The sequence below is a fragment of the Thermobia domestica genome, chromosome 1 (assembly GCF_964235325.1).
Source record: "Thermobia domestica chromosome 1, izTheDome1.hap1.1, whole genome shotgun sequence".
Classification (NCBI taxonomy): domain Eukaryota; kingdom Metazoa; phylum Arthropoda; class Insecta; order Zygentoma; family Lepismatidae; genus Thermobia; species Thermobia domestica.
Window position 1 is genome coordinate 4,073,897 of NC_137454.1, and position 23,379 is coordinate 4,097,275.

At 34.4% G+C, this 23,379-nt stretch overlaps 2 protein-coding genes across 3 annotated transcripts in view; one reads left to right on the plus strand and one right to left on the minus strand.

The window, feature by feature from the left end:
- The window catches only part of LOC145683148 (putative oxidoreductase YjmC), a 101,502-nt gene that overhangs the window by 27,283 nt on the left and 50,840 nt on the right, over positions 1-23,379 (minus strand). For both annotated transcript variants that reach the window (XM_081754517.1, XM_081754514.1), the window contains exons 3-4: positions 16,165-16,226; positions 6,303-6,356 (exon numbers count right to left, since the gene is read on the minus strand). In XM_081754517.1, the coding sequence (XP_081610643.1) occupies positions 6,303-6,356; positions 16,165-16,226 (116 nt within the window). The remainder of the gene's footprint in view (positions 1-6,302; positions 6,357-16,164; positions 16,227-23,379) is intronic.
- The window catches only part of LOC145683153 (putative oxidoreductase YjmC), a 63,050-nt gene continuing 46,436 nt past the window's right edge, over positions 6,766-23,379 (plus strand). Inside the window, exon 1 of the mRNA XM_081754523.1 lies at positions 6,766-6,939. The gene's annotated coding sequence lies outside the window, so the exon portion shown is untranslated. The remainder of the gene's footprint in view (positions 6,940-23,379) is intronic.

The following is a 23,379-nucleotide window of genomic DNA, read 5'->3' on the forward strand; positions in this document are numbered from 1 at the left end:
AACCGAATCGACGATTTATTGTTGAAATTTCAAGGTGCTAAATTTGTAAGTTCAATTGACCTTGTGTCATCGTATTCACAAATTCCTGTGTCTGAGGAATCTCGTGATTTTATTGCCTTCTCTTGGAACGGTCATATGTACAGATTTACTGTTATCCCATTTGGATACATAAATGGTTCTGTTGCTCTCATAGATGCATTACAGAAGGTGCTAGGTTATGCATTGTATAATAAACTTGTTTCATATATTGACGATTTAAGTATTCCAACTTTTTCTTTTGAAGAACAATTACATTTATTAGATCAGTTATTTACTAAGCTGAGTGAAGCTAACATGACTGTTAACCTTTCAAAATCTTCATTTTGTAAAACTAGTTTTAATTTTTTGGGTTTTGTCGTAACACCTGAAGGTATTTGTAAAGATCCTTCCTACGTAGAAGTTATTCGCCAACTACCTCGTCCAAGCAATATAAAACAATTGCAACGAGTTTTAGGCCTTTTCGAATGGTGTTCTAAATTTGTACACAAGTTTGCTGAACTAGCTGTTCCTTTATTTGAACTTATCCAGAAAGGGAAAAAATGGATTCGGACTCCAGAATGTGAACATAGTTTTCAGTCCCTTAAAGACAGTTTGGTTCAAGATGTACTACTCACTCACCCAAAACTTGATTCCGATTTTTCATTGATCACCGACAGTTCACAAGTGGCTGTGGCTGGCATACTTTTTCAAGAAATTGACGGTAAACGTAACATTATTGGCTTCTGTAGTAAAACTTTAAACAAAGCGCAGCGTGCGTATACTACAACTGAACAAGAGGCGTTAGCAATAGTGATTTCTATTCGTAAATGGGGACATTTACTGTATGGTAAACATGTTAAAGTGTATACTGACCATAACTCTTTAGTGTACTTACATAAGATTAGAAATTGGAATTCTCGTTTAGCTCGTTGGAGTCTCGAATTACAGAGTTTTGATTTGGAAATCATTCATATTCGTGGAATTGACAATAAAGCCAGTGACGCCTTGTCACGTATAGTTTTAGCTCCTAAAACTGAAATTCATACGGTGAATAACCTCGAAGTGCTACCGTCATTTTTCGAAAACATGACCATACAGAAACTAATCGAAAAACAACGTGAACATACAGAATATGATTCAATCATGAAATTTCTTCAAAATCCTAATGACCCATACTCTAAGGTGAAAAACCGAAATCTTGAAAAATTTTATAAACTTGAAAATGGTGTACTTTTGAACAGAAATTTCCATTTCCCAAACTCTTGGAGAATTTGTATTCCACCTTCATTAGTTCGTATTGTTGTTGAACACATGCATTGTCAACGAGGTCACTTTGGAATTGAAAAAACATTTGGTTTTGTAAATGAAATTTGTTACTGGAAATCCATGAGAAAAGATATCAGCAATTTTATCAATGATTGTATTGTATGTAAAGAAACGAAAGTAGAAACATCACCTCCGGCTAGACCAATGGAAAGTGTTACTGTTAATGGTCCTCGTGTACTTGCTTCAATCGATATTTTAGGACCATACGTTTCTTCTTCCTCAGGTTATAAATATGCATTGTCAATTTTAGACGTTTTCACTAGATATTACACTTTGTATCCTATGCGAAACGCTACCACCAAATGTGTATTACGTTGTTTAGAATCATTGTATTTCTTGCATTTAGGTATTCCTAGTGCTATTTTGGTTGATAATGGTAGCTGTTTCATTTCTCGAAAATTTAAAGAAAAAATGTCAGAATATGGAATCAAAATACATTACGTAACACCATATCACGCTTCTTCTAACCCAGTTGAACGAATCCATCGTGAGACTAATCGACTGTTTAAATTGTTCTGTAGTGAAGATCACACTGCTTGGGAAAAATTTATTCCTCAAATTGTAATTTTGTTAAATTATTCAATCTCGAGTAGCTTAGGTGTAAGCCCCGCCAGCTTGCATTTGAATGTAAAACCCTCTGAATCAGTATTTAAACATTTTGGTATTGTGGTTACTGAAAAGGACACAGATGAATATGTTTTGTGGGATAACAAATTAGTTATGGCAGATCTGAAAAGAACTGAAATAATTCGTAAAAGAAATGTTAAGCATAACCTGAAACAAGAAAGTAAGTATAAGGTAAAGGAAAATGATTTAGTTTTCTTGAAGCAAACGAATTTGAGTTCAGCCATAGACAAAAGAATTTCAAAATTTCTTTATCTGTACAAAGGTCCCCTGTTGTGTTCTAAAAAGGTCTCAGAAAAGGTTTTTGAGTTAACGGATCCACTCACTGGTAAATGTTTAGGATTACATTCAGTTGACAGATTAAAAGTTTGGAAACCTACTAAAGAAACAAAGAGCATTTGGCTTAATTTAGCTACTAAACACTGTGGAACCAAAAGTGATGAAATCCTAAAAGAACAGAGTAAAAGTTCAGAGTTGAATAGTTGTATTGAAGAAGTAACCTATGATTCTATCAATGCTGTAAAGGTAAATCTTTCAAACCAATGTGATTCCAAAATTAACTCCAATAGAATTGGTAAAATCCTTGATGAAATTTTAGAATTAGATTCATATTTAAAATATCTCACTGAATCATCATGGTGTAACGTACATAATTTAGAGTTTGCATTGACAAACTTTATTAATCCTCTCGTTTTGTTTAATTAGCATTCTGGTAAGATCACAGTGATCAACTTAGGATGACTGACTCCTACTTATGTGGTAGGCTACCGCAGCCTTGTTTTCCAACTAAACACGCCTACGTGGTGAACCACTGAGTCACAAACGGGAGAATAAAAAAAAAAATATCACAGAATCAATGTTCAAATGCAAATGTGAGATTAGCAAAATGAATACTTACGTGATAATTGTTAGCAACTATTGTTGCATTCACTGTGTACTAATCTTTTCGTTAAATACGAAAACATTTCAAGTAGTACTTGAAGACATTGAAGCAAAGGTCCCTCCACTATTATGGGTTATCCATATTATGTAATGCCCGGAGTAGGCAATTTTCTTATTAGTCCTCTCTATATTATTTTTGAATTTTAACTAAATGTTCTATCTTTTCACTTTGCTTCGGGGATGGAAACATATTAATAAATAAATGGGGTAGGGTCTTGCATACTTTATGCAGGCAGTATATTTTTATATACTTCGAGCGTGACGAGCTCGCATATGCCTAGTTTATTTCATTTCATAGTAAATGAAATATTTTTAGTGTTATATTTACACATGTGCTTTTAATATGTAATCTTAATAAAAATGAACCAATTGTGTGTATTATATCGTATGTTTTAGTTGTGTTGAATTATTTTGAATATTCTTGATAAGTATTTTGTGTTAGCATGTCAATGAACATACATTTTTGAATTTTATGAATAATGTTGATGTTTTCATTGCAATACATTTTCTACACATATAGTAGGAATGAATATCTTATTTTCATGAAAAATAAAATCATGATAAGTTGAATTATTTGATGATATATGCTATTTTTGAATGATACTGTGTGTTTTATCCGAGAATTAAGAAGTATTATTGCAGAATTTTAAGTAATTTTACTATTTCAAATTTATTGGTATACATTTAGTTTGTTATTGTGTATTTTTAAATATGGCATTGAATACAATACCTTACCAAATATAATGTTTTATTAAATATATTATTGCATTACGTATATTAATATGTTTGTGTAACTTGGTTTGAACTTTGAAAAATATTATGAAGTATAATGTTGAATAGTATTTTGAATTACAAACAACTATTGATTTATATTCAAATATTGAAATTATCTTGTGTTTATATTTCAAGGAATAATTGAAATAAACAAAAAATATAAACAAATAATAAAAATGAAAGGACTCAAAAGACATTTACGAAATGGCCCTCGCGTTCGTTATTCTTCGAATTTCGCGATTATGTGAAGCTACAAACTGTTATTCTTCAGTGAGAACGAACTCAAAATGACATTAACCCTTTATGGACTAATGGAGTGCTGTGATTGCTGTAGTGTTGCAGTGGGATTATGAAGACTTGGATTCCAGGGTTCTTGCCCATTTCTGTGATACCTTCAGTGGACAGTCCGTTCGCCGCCAGTTGTAACGGTATGGATTGGCATGAATTTTTAAATCAACCCTCGTATTTCCCCAGCCTCAATTCTTAGAAATGAAAGCAGCCAGCGAACAGTTGGAAGAGAACAATGCTTAGGAATTTGTCACCCAAAAGGTACCTCACTTTTCCAGACAGTCTTATTTCCTCCCGTCAGTCCATATTAAGAAGAAAAATTTTGCTACCCTCGAGAGAAACGCCCACGCACAAGTCCTCATGACGATGACAGATCTTTACGTGACAATGTGAAAATTATTAATAATCGTGAATTTTATAATTTATTGGAACAATCAGTGTTTCTAGTGTGATTTCTATTAACCTATGGACCATTCATTATATATTATTAGCAATATAATAATGTAAAAACTTAATGTTCTCTACGAACTATATTTTAGTTTTGTCAGTGTATTCTTGCGCTACTATCTGGCAACTATGTGATGCGTGAAGAGAGGTGTGTGTTTTCTTAGCCACCATGTGAAGCACAAGGTACCAAGTTTCTGTCTTCACTTAAAGTATAGACATACGTAAAGTTTCAGTGTCTAACTTCTAAAATAATGTAAAATAATTTGTGGAACATAACGTTCGAATTTAAACAAACTCTCATGTGGAATTAATCAATTGAGTTGAATACTTTATAATAGTGCTACACCAAATTTGTATATTTAACAGTGGTGATACTGTGAAATCAACTATGTCTTTTATCGTAATATGGTAATGAACATCTTCACAGTTAACATCAACGAAGAAACTTCTCTTTGATTCGTCGTGCATTGCAGAAATGAAACCATCGAGCTGTTATCTTCAAGTAGCAATACAAACGAAATCTTTCTTATGAACGTGTATGGATGTTCGTCGTTACGTCCGCCTATATCGTCGTGCGCGTTTATAGATCGTCGCGAAATCGCGCATTAGGGCCAATTTATCGTTAAGCAAAATATTATTTACAATTTGCAAGTGTTATTGTTCTAAATCATATGTAGTGTAACCCACATAGTGCATAATAATACACAGTTATTTACAATTCTTGTGATCATTTCTTAAAATGACGATAGTGTTAATCAGATGCGTTTAGTCAGTTATTTTTTTTTCTTTTCTTAGTGATTGAAATGTGTACAGGTTAGAACGTATGCGACATAAAGTGTTTATCAGAAGGTAAGGTATTTATCAATAGAGAAGTTCAAACATTACTTGCGTCTCCCACTATCCATCTGGCGGAAACCATGCATTGCTGCCCCACTTGTATTCTTTTACAGGTATTAATTGGTATACCTTGAAGCTGACGCAGCAGCGACGGTGGGTAAACGGCAAATGTCTCTAGTTAGTGTAACGCCCGAATCTTAGGACCGTGGAGGAGTGAAGATACTTGTTTATTGCTAGTCTCTTACGTCACTTTATTAATTTGTGCATCTGAATGATGTTGTAAAGAAGACTTTGAGAGATCCAAGGTTCGAATCCCAATATTACTATTATTAGTCGGTCTTCTCGCACTGGAACAAACGAGTATCGAACCCAGAACCGGCACTCCCATTATATCTGGCCTCCCTCACAGGAACAGACCTTATAACGAATACCAATTTTATACGAATTACGCACAATAACCAATTTAGATTATGTTTATATTCCTCTTAAATGTTTGTTGTTTAGTCATGTAGATGTGTTAAAATATATTTATGCTTTCATACTCTTACATAAACATTTCATTTTCTTACATGCTAACTCTGTCAAATCATCCGCAATTATATGTAGTTACAGTAGATTCCACTACAAACTAATATTTTTTAATTAATAATAATAAAAATACTATAAGTTATCTTAAAACCTCAATTTGGATATTTTGTTCCGTAAATCCAAAATTATTTACTCTCTGACACTAGTAGATCTTCATAACTCAGTAAAAATCTTAACTGAGACAGCATAGTATAATTAGACAGAGAGTAAATACGCCCTACTACAGTATTTTCAGTATACAATATGAAACTTTTTTTTAAATCTTATATTATAAAACGTATAATACAGTAAATATATTGTATACATTATATAAAGGAATGTATATAATACCATAAATTATAAGATTTTTCCCGTCATTGGAAAGTTCGATATTTATTTAACTATGTTTTAAACTATTTAATTTCTCTGAAGTCAATAACAGAATAGATTTTGCATACTGGTTGTGTGGTATACGTTACCTGATTTGTTCTCGGAACACACATCGCAGGAGATGAATTGGTGAATGCCATACCCTAGAACATACACCAAAGCATGTTTTTAAAACCATAGATAGAGTCTTAAATATTAAAGAACATGAGCTTAAAATATAAAAGAATATAGTTATATAAATGTTTGACTTCGGTTAATAACGAGTTAAATAAGTATTTTGTGAAAAATGAAATATCTTTAATCAACAATAAATATCTTTTCATTTGCGACCAACATAGGCCTAGATGATTTGGAAAGGGGAAAAGCATAGTCAGGGCTGGATTAACCCATCTGGAGAAAAAGTATGTAGCCCCAACTGACTTCGCTTAATACATTTCTGTGAAAGTACAGTAGGAAAGTTAGAGGAATATGTTTCATATTTTTGGTAATATTTTATTTTATGATGATAATTCTATCTTTATGATACTTTTTAGATAGCCAGTTGAGATTTTGATCAGAGTGGAGCCCCCTGTCCACCTGGAGACCCGGAGCTACAGCCCCCCTGAGCAAAACCCTTAATCCGGCCCTGAGCATAGTATATAAATGAGAATTTCAAATTTTGAAGATTTATTAGAATAGTAAAGTAGATTTGTTCGAGTTGTACAGAAAATTTGTTTGAACTTTACAGTAAGTTTGAAATGTTTAGTAAATCTGTTTAACTTTTACAGTATATTTGTTTACATTAACAGTAGATTTGTTTAAATTATATAGTTAATTTGTTTTATAACTTTACCGTAGAGATTTGTTTAAATTTTTTAGTAACTTTTTTTTTTTCGAATTTTGTAGTAAATTTGTTCAAGTTTTACAGTAGATCTGTTTGAATGTTACAGTTGACTCTTTTTCAATCTTATAGCAAATTTGTTTTGATTTACCGTAGATTTGTTTGAAATCTTTTAAGTTTTACGTCCCATGGTATTGCCGGTTAGGCTAAAGGTGACGGTGATGATGAGAGATGAGTGAAATGGTGGAATGAAGAAACTGGGAGGAAGCGGGAGAACCCCGAGAAAACCCACGAGCACAGTGTTTGTCCACCACAAAGTCCACACGGTGACAGCTGGAATCGAACCAGGGACCCCAAGCACCGGAGGTGAACGCTCTACCACTGAGCCATCGCACCCCGCTTAAGATTTGTTGGAATTCTACAGTAGACTTGTTTGAATTTTTCTGAAGATTTCTTATAAAAGTTGTGCAATGATAACGACCGCATTACTAAACGTTCCAGATGTTTACATAGTATCCTAGGAACTTCATAACAATTGAACAAGATCAATGTATCAGAACTAAGGATAAAAACTGTGGATTTATATATTTCCCATTCTACTTATATGAAAACTTTGAAATTGCTATTAGATGAGTAGCTAAATGGAAATAAGCACCTTTTTATTCAGGATTTACATCAATTACACAATTACGCAATCTTTACAAAGTAAGATTACTTAACCCATTCTGTAAGACTGTACCTAACAAATGTACTTATTCTACTTTTGTCTATCTATTGTAACGCAGTATATGGGCAATTTCTTTTAGCTTACATATCTTAAGCTATACAAAAAATTCATAGCTCAAGCATTCGGTTTGTTTTTAAGCTAAAAAGAAAGGAATACATTTTGCTCACGCTGAAGAACTCTCTCAGTGAGATATTCATTCTTATATGACTCGTAGCAGCAAAAAAAAAAAAAAATAAATAAATAAATAAATAAATAAATAAAAAAAAAATAAAAAAAATAAAATAAAAAAAAATAATAAATAAATAAATAAATAAATAAAAATATAAAAGTAAAAAAATAAAAAAAATAAAATAAAAATATAAAAAAGACATATCAAAACAAGTGAGCTTTCTTTCACAGGAAAACTATAGTAGCCTTCAAAACTATGAAAATTCAATACTCAAATTTCAAATAGTACATCTATAACTACTACTAACTAACTAAACTACCTCAATGCCCTATGGATCCCTGAGGTTCAATGCCGTATTCACAAAGCTCTCCATTGACTTCTATCCTTAGCCAACTGGATCCAGTTTTTACTATGTCTTTCTATTTCTGTGGGATCCATCTTAAGATTTTCCTCCGATCTGCGCTTAGGTTTACATAATAGTCGTTTCCTGATTGGTCTTCCAGTTAAGACTTTGAAAGTGTTCCTACTTTCTTTCATCCTGGCTACATGACCTGCCAACCTGAGCCTCCTAGACTTCATGACCCTAACAATGTTTGGTAAATGGTAAATGAAATGAAATGAAATCTTTTGAGTTTTACGTCCCACGGTTATGCCGGCTAGGCTAAAGGAGACGGTGATGATGAGAAATGAATGAAATGGTGGAATGAAGAAACTGGGAGGAAACAGGGGAAACCCGAGGAAACCCACGCACACGGTGTTTGTCCACCACAAAGTTCACACGGCGCGAGCTGGGATTGAACCCGGGACCCCTTGCACTAGAGGGTAAACCGTATAAATTATGTAGTTCCTCATTATGAAGTTTCCGCCATTCCCCATTCCCGTTCCTCTTGAGTCCGAATATTCATCTCAGGATGTTGTTCTCGAACACTTTCTATGTTTTTCCCTCAGAGTAAGCGACCACGTTTCGCAACCATACAGAACAACAGGCATGATTATCGTTTCGTATATTTTTAGCTTGAAATTCTCGACAGAATTTGCGACAACAAGAGATTTTGAATTGAATAATAACATGAATTCCCAGCTTTTAGTTGACATTTAATTTCTTTGTGAATATGTGTTTCATCTGTTAATATTGATTCTAGATAGTTGAAACTGTCTTTTTTATCAGAAGTATTATTTACTATTTTAACGCATCCATAATTTACCGTATTACGATCCCAACGAACTTCCATGTATTTAGTTTTCTCTGCATTTACTTCTAAACCCATGTCCCTGCAACCGTTTAATAAGAGCTGTGCATCTCTTTTTATTGTTCTCCTATCGTCCCCTATTAAATTTACATCGTCAGCATACGCCATAGTCTAGTGAATACCATTCGACTCTAGGCCCTGGTTTCTATCATTGATTTTCCTTATAGCGTATTCCAGTACAAAGTTGAATAATAATGGCGAAAACGTATCTCGCTGATTCAGGCCATTCTCGACGTGAAAGCTGGGTGCAAAAAATTTTCCTACCCGAACTTTACTTTGGGATTCATTTAATCTAATTAGCTTTTTCGGTATTCTAAGCTCTATAAGAATGTTGTACAATGTTATTTCCTAACCGAGTCGTAATCTATGACTACTAGATTATAGATGAATAATATGATATACAGGATCTGTTCATCGGACGCTGAATCGATACTGAAAAGGACTTACTGGCTGAAACTTACTGCTTTTATTCTATGGTGATAAAGGTTGAAAGCAGAAACCGTTAGGTTGAACCATTTTCGTATTCAATACAGGATCAAGGGATACAGAACCTACTTTTGAGAAGCTGAATCGATTACAAAAACCTCGATCTCTCTTACCGTTTTTGCTCTACGGAAATCAGTATTGAACCGAAAGCAGCAGTAAATTTCACCATTTCTGGTTTAGGTGGAGTGATGCGGGTTGAAACGATATATTCCTTTGAGGTCCTCAATCACTTCCAGAAAACCGCTTGTCACTACCTAATACAGGGTGTCTATTGGTCACGAAAGTAACGAGTCATGAAAAAGTCACGAAATCAGAAAACGGTCATGAAAGTCAAGAAAAAGTCACGAAATTTAGTTTTTGGGTCACGATTTTTTTATCTGTATAAATATAAGTACAGACTGGAAACTTTTGTTATATAAAACATCAAAATTCAGCGCCAAAAATGTCTATGGGAGGCTATAGACGCTACCAAATCGCAAGAAAGTATGCTTGTATCGCATCAATGAAAATTCGGCCTAATTTGCACCCAAATTCGCTCTTGAGAATGTTAAAAAAAATATGTTTTTTTAAAAGAAAAGGTCACGAAAAAGTCACAAAGTTTCATTTTGAGATTTTTAGTAGACATCCTGTAATAGCATTTGTGTTTTATGACGATAAATATTGAAACTGGAAACGGTTAGTATGAATCAATTTCAGTTTTAATAGAGGGTTAACAGAGGAGATAGAAACCTACTCGTAGGACGCTGGATCAATTGCATTTCGATATCTCTTTCCGGTTTTGCTCTCTTAAAACAAGAAGTAGTAGTAAATTTGAATCATTTCCAATTTTGGTAGAGTATCGCGGGTTGTGACGATATACTGTCTTGAGACACTGAATCGATTGCAGAAAGCCGATTGCCGCTATTACCACTTTTGTTCTATGACGAGAAGTGTTGAAATCGGAAATGACTAATTTAAATCACTTTCGGCTTGAATACAGGGTTAATAAGATGAGACCTATTCTGGGGACAATGAATCGATTGAAATAAATAATAAAAAAAATCTCTCGATATATTTAACCGTTTTTGCTTTGTGGAAATAGTATTGAAACTAGGGATGCACTCGAGACAAGATTTGTGGCTGTCTCGTCTCGAAAATGTGCTGTAAAAATGTTGTCTCGTCTCGAAAAATGTATATTTCTCTATTGGAAGAGCCGTGTCTCGACTCGAATTTTGTCAGGAAAATCCTGTCTCGACTCGTCTCGTGCGCATCTCTAATTGAAACCAGGAGTAAGGTTAAATTTGACCAACTTCTGGTTTTAGTAGAGTGTTCGGGAAGGTCGTGGTACGTTACTTGAGACACTGAATCATTTGCTAAAAAGAAACACTTCTCGCTATCTGTTACCGTTTTCGTTCTTCGGCGATAAATGTTAAAGCCGGACATGATTAATTTGAATCACTTCTGATTTCAATAGAGAGTTAATGTAGGAGATATAACCTATTCTTGGAACCTATTACGGTTTTAGAGAGTGTTGCGTATTGTGGCAATATGTGACACTGAATCGATTGTAGAAAACCGTTTGCCGCTATTTATTACAATTTTTATTCTATGCCAATAAGTATTAAAACCAAAAATGGGTAATTTGAATCACTTCCTGTTTGAAAAGAGAGTTAACAGAGGAGATGAAATGGGACACTGAAACGTTTGGCAAAAAAAACTAAATCACGATATCTCTTTGCGTTTTTTGCTCTTTTATTTATTTATTTATTTATTTATTAATTTCATTTTCCGCCGTAAGAACTTAGCGTTCATGGCTTCGTCTTAGTAGTAAATTTGAACCACTTTTTGCCTTGCTAGACTGTTGCCGGTTTTGACGACATACTATTTTGAGACACTGAATCGCTTGCCATTATCTGTTACCATTTTTGTTCTATGGCGGGAAGTGCTGAAACCAGAAATGACTAATTCGAATCACCTCCGATTTGAATAAAGGATTAATGTACAAGATGGAACCTATTATCGGGACGCTGAATCGATTGAAAAAAAAAAATCTCGATATCTCTTACCGTTTTTGCTTTGATACCTGTCGGCGAACGGACGGATAAAACCGTTCTGTAAGACTTCTGACACCTATGTACAGCATAATTGGAAGTCTAGCTAGCAGAGAAACTAAAGGAATGCAACACATTGCTTAAAACAATACTAAAAGCCAACAGTCATTTCACGCCGCCTTTAGAAACATTGCATTAAGATTTAGATTTTTATCTTTTTATTTTTTTGTACAGTGGAAACTTATCAAACGATACGATACATCAAATTACTCATACTGACATTTAGAATATTTTAGTGGTTCTCCAACCCTCCCCCTTGCTTCTGGACATAAGTGTGAACTGTGTTAACAAATATATCAAATTTATTAGATGTCACAATTTTTTTTTTAAAAAAAATATCAAGTTTGAAATAAGTGAGGTGAATTAATTTTAAGTAACTTACCGCTATATACGCGGAACTAAATTAACTCTAAAATACATAGTTATGGAAAACAAATTATTAAAAATCGGATAGGAGACATTGTTACATAAATACAAATAAAAACAAATTATAGGTACTTTCGCTGATGCTTCATTAGATCGGAAGAGAAAGTAGTTGGAAAAATGAAATATCAATAACAAAAGGTCTGAAAAACATAAGGTCTGAAGCTACATTGGTGAAGAAAATGAAATCTTTAAGTTTTACGTCCTACGGCTATACCGGCTAGGCTTAAAGAGAAGGTGATGATGAAAAATGAATGAAGAAAGTAAGAGGAAACAGGAGAACCCCGAGAAAACCCATGCATACGATGTTTGTCCACCATAAAGTTCACTTGGCGGGGGCTGGGATCGAACCCGGGACCCGAAGCACCAGAGGTGACCGCTCTACCACTGAGCCACTGCAGCCCAATGGACAAGAATGGAGAGAATTAGCTGGGTCAGGCGGAAAAAGAATGAGAGGGTTTAGAAATGGCGGGGGAGAAAATAACACTTTAGATATTGTTGAAAAGAGGAAGAGAAACTGGTTGGAACATTGTCTAAGAAGAAATTGCATCATGAGGGACGTGCTAGAGGGTATGGTGGCAGGAAAGAGAGGGAGAAGGTGAAGGAGGCTACAATTAATGCATGATATAAAAGCAGAAAGATCATATGTAAAGACGAAGAAGTTAGCGGAGGACCGTGTAGCATGGAAGCTTCTGAGTTGCAACAAGTGACTGCCAATAATGGCAGGATACCTATGATGATGAATTCGATAAAAGATTTCTCGATGTCGATGTAATGTGATGTAAAAGATTTCGCCAACTAATACCATGACTTGGGATTAAAAGCGTTAGGAATAACAGAATGATTTTTTTTTTTTCCCATCGTAGAAGGTATATTCCGTGTTAAATTTCATAAATGTTATCCAAAGTTCATGGATCATAGCGTGTGGTTTCTTTGAAACTTAAGAATTACTGTTATGACTTGGAGTTGGAATTAATCAGAGACAATCATAGACTATTATCTTTAAAAGAAATATGTTCAACTATAACTGTAGACAAAATAAAATAAAATCTTTAATTTAGCGTTTTACAATTATCCTCTTAAGAGCCTGCCTTACTAAAAATAATACAAAATTTAGCATTTTTTTTGCTTATTTATTCATAAGTGAAATTAGATAATGAAATGCAACTTACCAAAATCATAGATAATGTTATTCTACAACAGAAAATATGAACCTTAAGAATTTTCAGTGTTGTCATCCATATAAATTACAGTGTTGCAAGAATAACAAGTCCCCTAAAATCTAAGTTAAGGCAGCGATTAGAGAAACGAATTCAACTGCATTTTATTACATACCATGTTGTTTTGGTTTGCTGTGAACTACTTTTTAAATAACATTATTATTTAATTTTAATAACTGTATGTTAAAACTATTTTGTTTATTAGAAACTAAATACAACTATTATTTAAAAAGTATTGCAACACTGATGGCAATACTGAACATTATTCAGGTTCATATTTTGTGTTGTATAATAACATTATGATTGTGATAAGTTGCATTTTATTATCTCCTTACACTTATGAATAAACAAGCAAAAGAAACATGGTAAATTTCGTATTATTTTTACTAAGACAGGCTTTTAAGACTAAAGATTAATAAAAGTAACAGATGACGAGAAATCATGTTGGTCTTCCTGCTGAAAAGTATTTTAGATTTTAAACACAGACTTAAATTGATTATCACTTTCCAGGGACAAAAATGTTGCAATGTGAAATAATTAAATCTTTTTGCAAAGATAGTCAAGGACCTATCTATTTATATATAAACACATGCTTCACTTCGGTAATATTGCAATCACTTCAAAATTTCGTTCAAAAATAGAGAAATAAAGAATGTAAAAGAATAGAAATAACATTTCATACAATTATATATTATTGTGTGTAATAAGTATAAGGAAATTTACTATATTTATACAATTACTAATCGTAGAGTCTAAGGCATGGGAATAATAGAGTATTAATTGTCTTAATAGCTTTACAATCATATTCTTATTCTGTTATGTTTCAATATTCACATGCATTTATTGTTATTTATATCTATAAATATATCTATATCTATATCTATATCTATATCTATATCTATTTATCTATCTACATTTATATCTATATTTATATCTATAGCTATATCTATTTATCTATCTATCTATATCTATATATCTATCTATTTATCTATCTATCTCTATATCTATCTATCTATTTATCTATCTATATCTATATTTATATCTATATCTATATCTATCTATGAAGGGTCCGAGGCTTTTGTAAATATTTCTGAACAGGTGCTTTTTTTTTTTACAGGATAAGGTTGTAAGCCCTACCCGAACCCCCCCCCCCCCCAAGCTGGAGGACCACTCTAAGTCGGCTGTCCGCGACTGCTTATTCAGTATATTCGCAGCTAATATCTATATCTAGAGGCCTTCTCCTCGATTCGCAACCTGAGGACGCGCCATGCCGTGATAACGAGGAACTACATAATTTATATGGTTCACCCAACATTGTTAGGGTCATCAAGTCTAGGAGGCTTAGGTGGGCGGGTCATGTAGCTAGAATGGAAGAAAGTAGAAACGCTTTCAAAGTCTTGACTGGAAGACCAATCGGAAAACGACCATTAGGAAGACCTAGACGCAGATGGGAGGACAATATTAAGATGGATCTTGCAAAATAGGAATACAAAGTACAAACTGAATCCAATTGGCTAAGGATAGAAGTCAGTGGAGAGCTTTCGCGAACGCGGCATTGAACCTCCGGGTTCCATAGGCCATAGAGTTAGTTAGTTAGTTAGTTATCTACGAAGGGTGCTACATAAATTCTAAGCCTAACCAAGAAATTTTAGAACTAAATATGTAATACTCTTAGGACGTATTTATTGAACCTTCCTATGATGTCATATCAAATATGGTATTAGTATTGACTTTTATTCTATTGTTAAGGGTCCAGAAAGCAAGAAGAGTGAGCAAATAGAGAAATTGAAGGCGAGAGCTGTTATTGAATATCTCCACAAGGAAAGGTTAAAATCCACACGAAATTCACGCCGACATGGTTGCTACTTTAGGTAATGGACCTCTTCATATGCCACAGTGAAGAAATGGGCTGCCGAATTTAAGAGAGGGAGAACTCAATTGAAGATGACACTCGATTATAAAGGCCCGTGGAAGCACTAACTCAGGAAAACATTGACAAAGTGCATGAAATCATTACGAATGATCGGCAAATAACCATCAGGCAGATTGCTGAGATAGTAGACTTATCTGCTGCAAGCGTTGACCGAATGATCATCCCTTATCTGGCAATGAGGAAGGTTTCCGCGAGATGATGGTCATCAAAACATTTGGCACTTGATCAAATGCTCACCAGACGCAACATTTCAAGAGACAATCTTCATCTCTTCCGAACAAATCCAGGTGTGTTTCGCAATCGGATATATATATTGCCAAACAAATCAGAGCAACGTAACGGCTGTTCTAGGATCTGCTTTTACGGTAGGTAACGGAAAGTTAATGTATAGGAATTTTCTGCTTACGTTGTTGTTACTGTTGTTACACTGGCGTGGGAGACCCGGGTTCGATTCCCGGCGGAAGCTCAAGTGGTTCGGATTCTACGGTAATCAGTAGGTTCCGTCTCATATAACCTCGCTGGTGACCGGGATGTTAAATTCAAAATCAACTCAACTCGTTGTTGTTACTCGAAGTTTAGCGTTCCTTTGTAGTACCGAGGCTATATAAGACGTGGACCTACAGTTTAAAGTAGGATCCGAACCATCATAATGCGTTTATATTTTTAATGCTTTCCCGTCGGTAATCAAATCTGGGATCACGCACATCAGAGACGCACGCGCTAACCACTAGACAACAAGGAGGGCATTTTATTGTTTTTGTTTTTGTTGTACATTTCTATGTTTTGTATAATACAAATAAATGATACTATTTCATATAGATAAGAATGCTTACCACTAACCCATGCTCTAAAGCCTTCAGAGAATACCATGCTACGATACCAAAATGGTTGGATCCTACAAAGAAAATAATATCTTTAATCGACATAAATAACTTATTTATTAGTGTTTCACTGTATGTAGGTCGTTCAATAAATCATTAGAAAATCTGAAAAATGACACTGGCAATATCGAAAAAGGTTTGCTTTTAGTAAGGGTAATTCTTCACGAGGCTGTTGTTAAAGCTTCAGTCATATTCTTCACGTTGTTTCATTGTCATAGTCGATTGAAGAAACCACGGGCATCTCTGGCAAGGGAGGGAGGAGGACGAGGAGGACGCGTCCCCACCAATATTTTATTGTAATTTAATTTATTTACTAACGACAGAATATCATATAAATAATAATAATTATATTTATTTGGAATATAATATTCAGGCTGCGAAACGATTGTAATCGAGTTCTTGATATACCTTAGGGGTGAGCAAAGTGAACATGTAGTATTTGGGTAGGCTAACATCTGGAGAAAGTTTGAGTTGCATAAGACAAATAGTTTTCATAATATTTTGGAAAGAAGTTCACCATGTTATTATATAGGAATTGATTATCTCAGCTGAAAACGTTAGACACGGCCTTAAGGCCACAGGCATATCACAAGGTACAGTGTTTTCTATTTTGCCCGAAAAATTGGTTTTGAGAAAATTCTCGGTAAGGTGGGTGCCGGGTTTGCTCTCAGTGAAAAATAAACGCAACCGTGTGATCGATTTTGAGGTTGGTTAGGGTCTTTTTTGTCACAATCCCGACGAGTTTCTACGTTAATACATAACAGTGGATGAGACATGGATACACTACTACACTCCAGAAACAAAGGAACAGTTGAAACATTTTTGTTTTTTTAAAGGCGATCTAGCTCCAAAGAAGGTGAAGACGGGGAAATCGGCTTACAAGATGATGGCCACAGCTTTTTGGGACGCACGCAGAATCATCTACATCGATTACTTGGAAAAAGGACAAATGATAAATGGAGACTATTATGGATCGTTATTCTCCGGTTGAGAGAAGAAATCAAGAAAGAAAAGTTCTCATTCGACAAAAAAAAAAAAAAAAAAACTATATATCAAGACAGGTTTTGATGCCGAAAATTGTGTAGTTAAAATTCGAATTATTACGATCCACCATATTCACCAGTTTTGGTCCCTAGTGACTTTGTTTTATTTCCAAATGGCTCGGTGGAAAACAATTTACGTCGAACGTGGTCATCGCCCAAGCAAATGCCTATTTTGAGGACCTTCCGAAATCCTACTTTTTGGACGGCTTAAAAAAAGTTGGAGAAACGCTGAAAAAAAAATATGTCGAGCTAAAAGAAGAGTGTTAAAAATTAAAAAAAAAAAAATACTCAAAAGATTTGTTTTCTTATCTTTTTCTAAGTACTTATTGAATGACCCTCGTATTTAATATTTGTACGTAATGTAGTTCTTGTAATTAAATATATTTTAAATTACCCAGATACCAGGAATTGGATGTATAATAGATACATGTATAAAGTTTCAATAAGAGACTAAGATTGCATTAGTATATCGAAGTACAAGAAATGAGATTGATTTTTAGTCAATGAAAATATTAAATTAATTTGATTTAGTTTATGACAATGCGTACTTCCTTATTTGAACTTTTGCATTCAAGCTACGTTCATTATGTAAAACAAAAGTTCTATAAAATTTGCAATCTTTTCGTCTCTTGTTGAGAGCAAATCGCGAAAACCATCTTCCGACATCATTTACCTTAAAAATGAGTTATTCAACGATAATGAAATAGCAAATACTTTTAATGGATACATTCACCCATATCTAAATATGATTTAAAATTATTCATGGCTACAGAAATTCAGAAATAATGGATCAATGAGCTTACAAGGAACGGACATGAACGTGTCATCCGGACATCCGAATCAAACCTAGTCCATTCGATAAACATAACAAAGATATGTCCATACACACACACACACACACACACACACACACACACACACAAAAAAAAAAAGATGCCATGAACAACGGAGTAAGTCCCTGGGGCCCATTAACCCTGTTAGTATAAAGAAAACGTAGACTCGCAGTGAAATAGCTATTACACCAACACTGTTCATTGGAAAGTCATGGTTTATACTTCATTCTCTTCAGCATGAAACAAGTTTCCCAGAGGTGCTATGTATTGGAGTAGATAACGTACTTGAACAGGGAAAATTAGGAGAATGTCGGAAAAATTTCCTCCAGAAATCCCTCCCATCAACTTTGGAACCCGCTGGAGTGGCAACGGGTAAAAGCACACCATCCAAATGTATCTCGAAAAATACTATAGAGGATAAGAAATAACTGTACCAAGTTTTGTATTGATAATAAAATAGATATGAGGGAAAAGCTTGTATACCAATATAAAGGTAGGAATCTTGGGTTCGTACTAAGATTTGTAACGAATTTCCATATTCAAAAATACTTAAAAAACAGATCGAAACATGAATATAGATCTACAAGATCAGGAACATCCACAAAAGAATATCATGACGCCAAGTTGTTATTTGGATTTAAGGGAAGTGCATCGAAAAAAAAATACTTGAAAATTTTAAGTCAGTTACCATCTTATAGTTGTTTAAGAAGTGTCTGGTGTATACAAGAACGAGACTTTTAAACTAAGAGCCGTATTTTGGAGAAGGGGTTGAAAGTCAGAGCCATATTGTAAGTTTCAAGGTGGATCACCACCCGGAAGTCAATACATATTTTAGCTCATTCCCTCAACTACTGCCCAATGAAAGGTTACATATTATAAATATTGTACTATAAGATAGAGTTATGTTTCAGCTACAACACAAGATACCGATTCATTTGGTTGTGTCTTCTGATATCGAAAAAAGGCAACAAATAAATTAAAATATTTGATTCGTTTTACAATGAGCACATAAGATGGCACTTGCTAGAAGTGCTCAATTCTATGAAATGTTTATTTGAATGTGTAAAGTACTTTAAAGTAACAATCTTATTACAAAATAGATATATTGGTTGACCGTTTTTCGTGTTATGTTTCACATTTTATTTAAATATTAATTTACATTTAAGGAAATAGATTTTGAGAAGAAACTTGTGCAGAACGCCATAATGTGTTATTGCCAAATTTGTACGTTTAATTCCTGGATTCTAGCGTTGCAGTTCGAGAAGCGGAGCTTGGTGAATTGCGGTAAGGGTCGAAAACTAATTTCTCCAGTAAGTATCCAAGCAGAATTCCATGATTATTTCCTTTATTATCTGGCACCAGTAAACACTCGACACTACCTGGCAACGCCGCACTATTCACGCAGTTTTTATCATAGCACCGAGAACACCTAGTGATCCACCTTAAAGCCAATTTTTGTTTTTGTTTTCGGGACATGTGAGGAGAAATTAGGGAACGTCACGAAGTAGAGGTGGATAATATTACTTCCAAACTTGTATCATATGTATTATCTGAATTTGAATAAATTCAGATCCGCTTTATTCGTTTTCAAATATAAACTAACTAAAATATAGCCACAGCTCAGGGCCGGATCTATAATTCGTAGGAGGCGCTAGGTAAAAGAGGCACCAAACTGGAAAATGAATTTTGTGTTTTAAATTTGAATATTTATTAGAGAAAATGTTATGATGAGAAACTGTTCAATTAGGTTGAAACAAATATTGTACAGACAACATATCAAAAAGACAATAAAGTCGATTCTTTGCGTGGGTAGCTTTACAAATGAAATGGACTCGTACATCAATTGGCGCCAATGGTACACTCACAAGTGATGCTAGCTTGGGAAAATTTCCTTCGGTGCAGGAAGATTTAGGAAAGATTTATTTTTAAAAGGGAGATTTTACAATGAGATTAAATGTAGTAAAATCTAGCTTTTCAATAGATGTTATGTTAAGTACTACGACAGTACGACTAAAAACAATGCCATTTTTTCCACAATCTCACCAAATGCACAAAATACAAATATAACAGGCTCTTCATTCCTCTCCCAACAAGCCTTCCGCGACCTTCCTTGCTAGAGAATACCAGTCAAATAAGTCTTTGAAATGGGAATGAATCAACAAACAAAAGGAAGTCAACTGCACGTGTTGCTTATGAGTTGGGTGACATTATCACAGTAGAAAGAAATGTCTTTAAGGGTGCTCCACCTTGTAAACAATGTCTCCGCCTTGTGCTTCTTTCAATGACCACAGTCAAGGGTTGAGAAAAGTCAGCGTAAATGAAATGCAGGTTATCGAAGTTAAATTGTATTGGCATTACAGATACAATTGGAATCAGTGTTTACGTCAGTTCTCAGAACATTCTGACCCGAACCGTGTATTCTGACCTGTACTGTTCAGGGGCTATATGATTAGCTTCGGCAGAAGCACCGAACCAGTGTAAAGCCTAAAGGAGATGTCCAAGATTCTAACCTAACAACCTTATAAATGGCTTTCCCTCACACGGTAACAGAAGGATCGAACCAATACAATGTTATCAATGCCTAACCCCTCATAGTAACCCGGCAGACCACAAACACCATACTGTTATAAATGTCGTTCCTTCACAGAGACCAAGACTCGTAACGTTCGAGGGCGTCCAGGGATCGAACCCCGTACTGTTATACGATAAAAAAAACAACAAGTGAGCATGTTATCGTAAAAAAAAAAGGTACGAAACTTGAAAGAAGATGAGAGGTAAGCGAAGGCTCTAAATAAGTTTCTTTCGACTTCCGGACAAAATTTTGAAAGTGATAATCATTCAAATGTTGTGGTCGACAAACTTTTGAAACTGTAATTTTAGTTTACTTGATTGCAGTAATTTAATTGTGAAATTAAAATGGCATGGATACGACCTCTTTGGTTACGAGTCTGAATTAAATTTAATGTATATCAAAATTTGTTTGAATACAATTAGTTTTCAAGCAGTATATTCGTAATTATATAACTCGAAAGGGTAAATAAAAAAAGACCTGAGACAAACATCTTGGCATTTCAGCTAAACGAATAAAATGCAAGCTCTGGCGTGACGTTGCCAAGTGATAAAGGGGTGTGGCTATGGATAAGCAAACTACAGCGCGATCAAGTGACAGGAGATAGCCGTGGATGGGTGCAAAATAAACGTGGCAATACCGCTGGCCTCTCATTTGCTAGCAGCATTTAAAGGGAACTTGGAGCGCCGCCTTCAAATGCCAAGATGTTTGTCACGCCGTTTATAATCGAAAGGTCATTTGGATTGTAAGTAACACTTTTCTTTAGAACTCTCACTGTCAATCACAGCAGCGTATACAAATGTTCATTGATAACAGTCTAATAATCATTATCAATCCATTCTCTTGTGTTAAATTTAGATTGAACGATATTTTTAAACATTTGGTAATAGTTCTAATGCAAAGTAGAGTTTCGATTATTATTTTCCAGTACTTGTATTCAGGGATGCACCGATGAAGGTAATCCGAGATACTGGATGTCTCAGAACTTTTAATTTTTAAAGAAAATTATCACAATTTCAGAGGGCAAATACACAAAATTTATTTGCATTTTGTAATCTTCGAATCCAAAAGAGAAATCTTGGTGTGCCACTGCTTGTGTTTACATTGTGTTATTCATTGCCTGATTTTGAACGTTTATGTTGGAAAGAGACATAAATGACTGAATTGTTTTATAGGCCTAAGGAGCTCCGAAAAGAATTTTTGCGGCGGGGACCTGATTTTGAAGTTTCGCCACTGGTTCAAAGACAAATTAAGTATCGATTAAAGCACACACTTTTGTCATTTGTTGTGTATTAAACAAGTTCATCCAAAAATTAATGATGAATCATTTGTGATCAACTATATCTCAAGAACAATTAAATGAACTAGTTTTGATGATCATTGAAAATGACATACTGGATGAAATGTATACGAATGCAATGATAAGAGATTTTGCCAAATTGGAAGCCAGAAAAGTGTTTTTATGACAAAAGTTTCAGTAACAAAGAAAACGAAAAGTTAAGCTAATTACCATAATCGTATCCAAGGATGTTATAAATAGAAGATCTGCCCATATGTATCTTTATCCTATTAAATCAATGAAGCCAAAAAGCAATCGAGCATCGGCACATCTGATTGGCTACTCTCGTTTCCGCCTTCGTCTGATTGGCTACTCTCGTTTCCGCCATCGTCTGATTGGCTACTATCGTTTCCGCCATGATTGTTGGCTTAAAACATGGCGATCCTATTGGGCGGAGTGGGCAGAGTAGGGGCGGTGAAACTGTGACGTATGGCTTCAAGATTTTGTTGTACGGGTTGATCCTATATTTTATAAGATCCTTGACCGTATCACTAGATGCTTTTAAATGAAGCATAAGAACATACATCTTTGTCAAAATCAAATCTGTGTTTATCTTAGACTTGAAGCTCATGAGTTTTATTCTGTTTCTACTTTTATGTTTCAGTTGTATGTGTCAAAATACATCTTAGATTTAGATAAATATCTTAGTTATGCCTTGTGTTTGTTTAATAAAAAAATGCTATTAATTATTAAAATTGGAACTTTGTTAAGTATTCATCCACAGTCAAGTAGTTATAATTTAGCCATTTTTCGTTATATTCAACGAGAAAATTACAGATATTGAAGATATTTGTAATTGTAACAGTTATTTGAGAAACGGTCAAACAATATATCTATTTCGTGATAAGATTGTTACTTTAAAATGCTTTACACATACAAATAAACATTTCACGAAACGGGGCACTTGTACTAAGATCTAACAGCAAGTACCATCTTGTGTGCTCATTGTAAAACGAATCAGATATTTTCTTTTATTTGTTACATTTTTCGATATCAGGAGACACAACCAAATGAATCAGTATCTTGTGTCGTAGCTGAAACATTACTCTATCTTATAGTACAATATTTATAATGTGTAACGTTTCATTGCGCAGTAGTTAAGGCAATGAGCCAAAATATGTACTGACTTCCGGGTTGTGATCCACCTTTAAAAATCTTATATTTTCTTATGATCAATAAAGTTACATTTCTAGTAAATATGAAAATCAAACTCTCCAAGTTAGCAAACGTGAAAAACGTACACAACCCCATAGGTATACAATCAACTCTGTGATGAGGCTGACTATGGCAGTTACGCGAGAGAAACAGACAGTTGTTGTCGTCAGCGCCCGCTGTCGTTAGCGTCAGCTCAGTAGAGGAATCAAGGTTAGCCAACCGGATCGT